The sequence below is a fragment of the Glycine soja genome, chromosome 16 (genome assembly GCF_004193775.1).
Source record: "Glycine soja cultivar W05 chromosome 16, ASM419377v2, whole genome shotgun sequence".
NCBI lineage: Eukaryota > Viridiplantae > Streptophyta > Magnoliopsida > Fabales > Fabaceae > Glycine > Glycine soja.
In genome coordinates, this window is record NC_041017.1 from 28,792,455 (window position 1) to 28,801,253 (window position 8,799).

The 8,799-nt window shown below is 30.4% G+C and overlaps 1 protein-coding gene across 1 annotated transcript; it reads right to left on the reverse strand.

Annotated features, from left to right (window-relative positions):
• Window positions 1-751: 751 nt before the first annotated feature.
• Window positions 752-6,031, reverse strand: LOC114390886 (cytochrome P450 84A1-like). Its single transcript, XM_028351803.1, has 2 exons — window positions 4,961-6,031; window positions 752-1,661 (listed from the first exon to the last, which is right to left on the reverse strand). The coding sequence occupies exons 1-2, from the start codon at window positions 5,894-5,896 to the stop codon at window positions 1,041-1,043; spliced, it is 1,557 nt and encodes a 518-aa protein (XP_028207604.1). The 5' UTR covers window positions 5,897-6,031; the 3' UTR covers window positions 752-1,040.
• Window positions 6,032-8,799: the final 2,768 nt, after the last annotated feature.

Here is an 8,799-nt window from a genome sequence, read left to right on the forward strand (position 1 = left end):
TATATTAAATAAGTTTTTCATACCTGAAAAATGGGTTGTTTTTAGATTACTATCTAAAAATTCATTTTTTTTTTATCAAATACATACTTAAAAAAAATTATTTTATTTTACTACCTACCGTTAGTCATCTTTTCATTAAGTGATGATATGACAAACAGAGTGTTACATCATCATGTTCAATCATTGACACGTCCATGCAAGTCATTGAAGATAATGACATGACAATTAGACGCCCGTGACAAGACTAAGAAGGTATAATTTTTGCAAAAATATTTTTAATACATTAAAGTTTAAAAAATATTGTTGATTTGAATAATTAAACAATAATTTTATTATAATAATTTTTCAAAAAAGTATAATGAAAAGATTATATTTGTTAATGCATGCATTACTTTTTTTTTTTGAAAGTGTAATCAAGCATCACTAAAATAATATTATTAATCATATTTTAATTTATAAAATTAAAATTACTCAAATTTTATTTGGAATCAATTATATTGTAAAATAACTTAAATAAATTAGTCATATATATATATATATTATTTGTTAAAAGTGAAATGTTAAAATTACTACATTATAAAACTTTGTCAATAATTTTGCCCCCTGAATTTAATAATTTATATTTAGCCTCCATGTAAATTTTGCCTAATAAAACCCTAAATTTTCTGGACAAGACTTTTGCAAGGTACTTCCGTTTTGCTGCAGTTTTATCAAGTTTGCAAACAACTAAAACCAGAGTGCGACCAAAAAATACAACCAAGTGAACCCAACAATAATGATGTTTCCGCACGTAGATCAAATCGTCTTTACAATAATCAACAGAAAACTTAACCTAATATCCCCTTGTCTTCTTTACAATAACTGGGTTCTCCTCCAGACACGATCACCCACGTACAATTGAGGAATGAAAAACATCAATTAAAGAAGAAGAAAAAACAACCTTAAAGTCCCGAAGCACTTCACCGCCATGTTCTTTTTATACTTTGGTGAAGCCCTTCGAGGCCGTTATTCGTAAACTTGCGATACTTTTTTTTCTTTTATTAGAGAGGGCATAACACGCGCTTAAATGGGACTGCGACGAGTCGACTCGCCCTGGGCGCGGTGAGTCCGAACACGTCACTCGTGTCCAACTCGCTGGGTTTCATTCCATCTGGTAACTCCCATGTGAAGCAGTGAAGCAAGTGTGCCATGGCCAGTTCCAGCGTGTAAAGACCCAGTTGCATTCCGGGGCAGGATCTCCGACCCGACCCGAATGGAATGAACTCAAAGTTACTCCCTTTGAAATCCGGCACGTGCGGGTTCAGAAACCGCGAAGGCTTGAACGCTTCCGCGTCCTCCCACGCGCTCTTGTCCCGCCCTATGGCCCACGCGTTTATCATCACGCGCGAGCCCTTCGGCACGTGGTAACCACACACCGCCGCATCCTCCGCAGTCTCATGGAGGAGCAGCGGGATAGGTGGGTGCAGCCGCAGCGTCTCCTTGACAGCGCATTTTAGATATACGAGCTTTTCGAGGTCTGATTCCTCCACGCGCCGGTCCAAGCCCACCACGTCGGCGAGTTCTTGCTGCACGCGCCGTAGGTCGTCTGGGCTTCTCATTAGCTCCGCCATTGCCCACTCAATTCCCGACGCAACAGTTTCGGTTCCTCCAAACATCACGTCCTGCATGGTCTTGCATAGTTGTCAGTTACTATCCACCAAAATCTTGTTTCAAATACTATACATTAATAGTGTTACTAGTTACTAGTGTACACAAAAACCAAAAATAATAATTACATCAACAGTTTCATTTCTGGTTTTCTTTTCTTTTTGTTTGTATTATTTTGTTGTTGTTGTTCAAAACTTGAAATTGAAATATCACAATGACATGAACCGAAAGATAATTGGCACCGATATTAACCACTAAATTAAAACAATGGGGACTTTTTATCTTTGAGGCTTCACAGTTTATACCATTCATTCTCCCGATCTAAGTTTGCATATTTTATACGTAGTTAACTAGTTAATTATAGTGTATGCTTTTGCCTGTAACATGAAAATCTTTTCAAAAAAAAATTATGCATGGACACTGGGTCTAGGAATAATTGAAGCACACGTTTGGTTCACATTTTTTATTACTCAGGAATATATGTTATGATTACCAGAATATCCGAACTATATTAAAAATATCATTTTCTATTAATTTAAACAAATAATAAACAAGCTATTTGTCACATACATGTGACTAGGGATACTATAAACATTTCAATCTTTTATTTTGATGTGTCACATCATATTATTACTTTCTTCTTAAGACAATCCATCATATTATTACTGAAGTATATGATAAAAGTAATAAAGTATATAAAAGTATATAAAGTAAAATATTGTTTTAACATTTTTGTTGTGTTTGATATAAGAAAAAAAAAGTGAAAGAATGAAAAAATGTAGAAAGTATAATAATTTTTAGATTATTCGACAGAAGAAAAAGTGAAATGAAAGAGAGATAAACAATTTCCTTTTACTTGTTTAGTTGTATAGAAAGTGAAGAAACAAAACATGAATATAAAATAGCATAAGTATCTCAAATATAAAATAAATGTAATATAAATTAAAATATTTTTGTCAGGTAGCCCTTTTTTTCTACCGTTCATAAATTGACAAATTATATGAATGATGTGGGACTTAGCTGCAAATATAATTATTTCCAGCTATAAAAAAAATACAATTATTACACAGTCAACGATGTTCAAAAAAGGAAGGAAGGATTTGATAGTACGTCCACCTCCCCCCACTTCCTTCTTTCCTAAACCCACCCTATTTTTTACAAACCAAATAGTATCAATCCTTTAATTTAATGTGCTTCATCCTATTATAACATTTAGTACTAAAATATTACTGAAATATGAAATAATAAAACATGCATAATAGTATTTCTACACATTAATTCACAAAAAGGTTAAAAGTTGCTTTTTTTAGAAAAATGAAAGAAAAAATAGAAAATAAAATATAAGTAATATAACCCGTTTTTTGTTTCTGAATTTCCATTCATAAACTGAGAAATGATACAAGTGACGTAGGACTAACCTCGCACACTTTCCTTTTCCATGTCCAAAGGAAGGAAGAATTGTTCTCTTCCCCCTTCTTCCCTTTTTATTACCCTTAAATCTCATCCTTTTTATGAAACAAACGAATCCAGGTTATGTTAAACAAACGAACCAGTTGGAGAGAATCTTTAAAGAATCTCTCCTTATACAGCAAGTCAAAAATAATTTTCATACAATTTTAAGGGTCTTTGTTTTCTTCTAAACAAAGAAACAAGTTTTGGAAATTGTTTTGTCGGCGTATTTTTTTATTTTTTATTTTTATGTTTTCTTGTAATGTAATACCATCCACATCAATCTATAATCACATATTACTCCATTTGACTTAGAGACGAAAATATGCGGTCCTAGCCTCAACTTTTTCACAAAACAAATAATAGACGAAAATATCATGGCATATTATTTGAGTGAATTACTATTTGACATGTATACTGGGTAAAGTTATATTCCCGCATATTAATTATTTTCTTACCAATATCTTTAATACTTTATAAAAAAAAATAAATGAAAGAATACATATATTTAATATATTATAAACAGAGAAAATAGCAACCGGAATGGCCACTGCTTACATATCTTGCTCTTTTCAAGTCTCAGACCTTTTTTATACAGTTCCTGGCAACTCAAGTTTTTTTTCTTTTTTTTTAGAGGCGGTCGAAAGACTGAGAAGGATGGATACTTAGAGCTAAAATAATTTTATATCATTATTTAATTATAATTTATTATATATATAATATTTATTAATTTTTATAATAATTATTTTAAAAGTTATAATAATAATTTATGATTAAATAATAATATAAAATTATTTTAAATATAACCATTAAACTCTTATAAACAAATAAAAATATTTAATATTTTTTCATCTAATAACCATGAAGATTTGTTAAAAAAAATATTGTAAGAAAATTTATAATTATTCATGATGATGATAATACATCTTTGCACGTACAGACTGTCTGAAAGTCTTTAATTTTTTTTTTCCGACTTTACATAGACTCGTTGATAATTGAAATGAGGGGGTGGTTGAGCCATAGTGAATAGTACTTTCATTGATGATTATTTTTTTTCCTACAAGTGATGATTTAATGGTGTGGAGTAAGAAAAATTCTTGCATTATTGTCACATGCAGTGCTTATTCGGTTGCAGACAAATTAGAAGGGGGAAAGAATGATATTTTTTTTTGTTTGATAAAAGAAAAAAAAAGAGATAAAATAATTTTAAAAATGATGAAATGGAATTCATTATATTATTTTTCAGCTATTTTTTTAGCTATCTTTGTATTCACCCTCTTTAATTTTAATTTTAATTAAAATAATCTATTTTAATTTTATTTCTTCTCTATTTTTATTCACCCTCTTTACTTTCATTAATACTGTAATTTTTATTTGTCTTCTCCATACCAAACAGGACAGTATTATCAATGATTCCCGTTAATTTTTTGTGATATTTGATGAAATCTTTTTTTCCTGATAAATTGAAAGTTAAAATTATGAACACGCGAGACAGTCCGTAAGTATACAAAAATTTCTTATTTCTAAGTGAAGTACAATTTGTAGTCATCTTATTTTAATAGTTTTTAAGAAAAGTACAATTTGTATTCATTTTACTTACATATATAATTAAAATATATATGAATGTTAGCTATATTTTCTCTTACACTTTCTTCTTGATGTTTCTTTGTGATTCAGTGTCTCATTTTTTTAAATAATTTTCTCTTCTAATTTAAAAGATGGTGATGAGAAATTTAAAATAATAAAATATTTTGATGTATTAGACATTTGAAAATAAATAGTGTGGCAGGGATGTTCGTACCCTGATGATGGCTTTGATGTATTAGACATTTGAAAATAAATAGTGTGGCAGGGATGTTCGTACCATGATGATGGCTTTGATGTTGTCCCTGGTGAGGCTGATGGAGTTGAGCAACTCGTCGGACTCATCATTCAGCTTCGCCTCATGGCTATAAAAATTCAGTAACTCATCAACCATGTCACTTTCCTCATCGCCGTCGTGGCCACTCCTCCTCTTCTGCACGTGCTCGTCGATGATCTTGTCAATGAAGCTATCCAGCGAGGCACGTGCCTTCACAAGCCTCTTGTTGAGCCCCTGAGGATCAACCCACCCAAGAAACGGAACGAAATCTGCAACATTAAAAGCCCCGAAGAGCTTCGAGAACTCCTGAAGAATCGAAATGAACTCGTCCTGCCCCTCCTGGGAACTAGACCCGAACGCGGCGCGGTAGATGATGTTCTTCGTTAGGTTGAAGACGAGTTCTCCGACATTGACGGGGCTTCCGAGGTTGTTCGTAACAGAACGGATGATGAAGTCGACTTCGTCTCTGACGGTGTTCCATGACTCGGCGCGCTTGCGGCTGAAGAGCTTCATGACGCAGATCTTGCGCATCTGGCGCCAGAAGGGACCGTAGTGCGCGAAAGCCATGTCGGCGCGGTCGTAGGTTAAATAGCTGATGGCGATTGTCGCGGGGCGGTTGGAGAAGATGTTGTCTTGGACTTGGAGAACCTCACGCGCCGCTTCTGCGTTGGAGATCGCCACCATGTGGAGGAACCCTATGCGGAGGTGCAAAACGCCGCCGTATTGCTTCGCTAAGTTGGCCAGGCCTTTGTGTGTGAGCTGGTTCATGATGTTCATGTTGCCTATTAGGGGGAGGCCTTTTGGGCCCGGTGGATACGGCGCCGTTTTTCTGCGGATTCGGGACACTATGCCCAGCAGCAATAGAGTCAATGGGATTGTGAACAATAGTGTTTCGCGGAACGGTTCCAGTGCGGTTTTCAGTTCTAGGAGCAAATCCATGGTGTGGGATTTTTTTTGGTTCTCTTGCTGACTGCAAAAGCTTTGCACTCTGGTTCTATGTGTTGATTGGGAAGGAAACAAGGAAATGAATTGTGTTTTCAAGTGCTGCTATAGATTGCTAAGGTCAGGGACTTATCACGGGGTTTATATATATACTCTGACGATACTCACATGTCTCTGTTCTGTCACGAAAAAAATTATAAATTAATGATAATATTACACCTATTAATATGGAGACTTATTAGGATTATGGTAATCTCAAAGTTGAAAGAATATTTACTCATATATTTACATCTTATTCACTAATAAAATTCTTATATCTACAACCAATATCAAACCCATGTGCTTTGGCATATGACAAATCTTTGCAGGCGTATTTGAAATATTCAATTAACACATCTTATTTCTTTATTATACAAATTATCTATTATATTTATATTTTTTCAATGTGTTATCCAACATCTAGAGAAAGAAAACAGAAGATGAAATAATATAAATATGATAAAGTTTAGGATGTGATAAAAAGATAGAAATGGAGAGAAATAAAAATTATTGATGAGATGTTTAAAATAAGTGGGAGTTGAAATATTCACTCAAAAAATAATGTAGGTATGACATATGGAAAAAAAAGATAAAGAAAAATGAGAAGTATTTGTGAATGCTTGAAATAAAAAATGGTTAGTGTTTATCATTGTTCTATTTTTTTTTTAAATAATGAACATCCCAAATGTTATTAGACATTTAGTGAAAAAAAAATAAGTATTTAGAATTTCTAGTGAAAAAAATATAAGTATTAAGAATTTATGATGTGTTAAGAGTAGATAGAAAAAAATAAAAATATTGATCATATATTTATAACAAATAAATGTTCAATTATAATTGCTATTTTTTAATTTATTTTTCTCTCCCTAAGCGACAACTAGCACTTCAGGTGTTAATGTATATTTTTCTAAAAGAATAAAGCAACGTGGACACTATTCTATTGAGCACTTTAAAAGAGAAATAAATAAAGATCGGACAAAAAACATTGATACCGTAAATGATATAATTTGGTAGGATAAATAAATGTTTAAATACATGGATGTTCATATATCCTTGTCCATTCTAAAACTATAAACGCATGTTTCTTGAAGGTGGGACCTGGTTAAGAATTATACATTAAAAAAAGACTTAAAAAATATCTCTAGTGCAAGTGGATCATGTGACTGTGAGTGTTTTGTTGATTAGAAGACAAGTAAATGAAGCCATGCATTTTTAAAATATACAAAATATTAAAATAGAGAGTCCATGTGTTGCTCGTGTTGTACCATGCATGCATGTAAGACGGCATAAAACTATAAACGAAAATAAAAAGTTGATTCCTTTCATTTTAAGGTGTAATTTTTTATAGGTGGATCGATAAGAAAAAAATTAAAAGGTGAATAAAAATTAAAGATAATTACATCCTAACAATGCTATTCTTTAGTCTCTCTCCCCCTTAAGGATTACTTTAGTGTCAATTAGTTTCATAGAGGTTTGGTGTTTTTTTATAAAAAAAATTACTTACACTTTTATTTAACCAAATATCCCATTTTAGTTATTTAGTGTGCTTAATAAATTCCTTTTTAGTTGATAATTAATGGGATATTTAATAAAAAAAATGCGTATAAAAACACATATATTATTAATATTGAGAAAAATAATAAATTTCAATGGTGTCATTAATAAGAATTTGATTTTGTGCATTCATTAATTTATTCACTCATTTATTATATTGATGAGTTTTTTTAGATAATTATATTTATGAGTTTTAATTTTTAAAAATAAAAGTTTCAAATTAAAAAAAAAAAGAATTAAAGTTATCCATCTATATTTATTTATTGATTCACTTATCATTTATAATTATATGCAGTGTACAAATATTTTTACTTTTTTTTTTTACATATGTAGTGTACAACTTTGATGGTATTTTAAAAATTATTAAAGAAAATACCTTATGTAAAGTTTTACATTATCATTCAATTATGAACAATTATATATAATAATTTTATTTATTTTTATAATAATTATCTTAATTATCATACCAACAATACTTTTTTATGGTTTAAAAATATAAATTTTTTTACATAGTACATAACCATTAAATTCAAATTATTAATATATAATTATTGTCATTATCATAAATATCAAAATTCAATGTGTCTTATATAATACTTCCTCGTGCTCTTATTATAGATCCAACTTAAAGTATAGTTTGATGTTTTTTTTATGAGATTTAATTTATAATTTTTCATGTATTAATTACTTTTTCACAAAATATCATTCGCTAACATTAGTTCTTGATGTGATAGTGGGAAAACATATATTATTAATGTTTGTTAGTTTTGTTTACGTGGATAGCATTGCAAAAAATGCTCATTTTTATACTTTTAACTAATTAAATTAATTAAATTCCTTGGTTCGTGTGAATTACTTAATTAAATCTTATAATAAGAATATGTGAGTAATCTTTTATAAATATAAAATAAGAAGGTTTTGTTGCTTTTTTCACAAAAAATAAGGACATTTTAGAATACTCCTTTCTAGTTATTTTATTTTCATGTATTTAATAATTATATAAATTAGTGGGATATACTAAATAGAAAATGGGTTTTAAAAGCACATCCTTTGTAATATCTTTTATATTATAAAGTAATGAAAATTTGGCACACTTTATTCCACTTAGATAATTCCTTTTTAGTTCTTTTATTTCTCATTTATTAAATAAATTTTATAAATTAGTGAGATATTTAATAAAAGATGTGTTTTGAATGTACATTTATTATTATGTATTGGATTGGAGAAAGGATAATCAATTTTAACAGTGTCATGAATGAATATTTATTTGACTTTGTGCATTCATTCATCGAATATTATGCATTCAT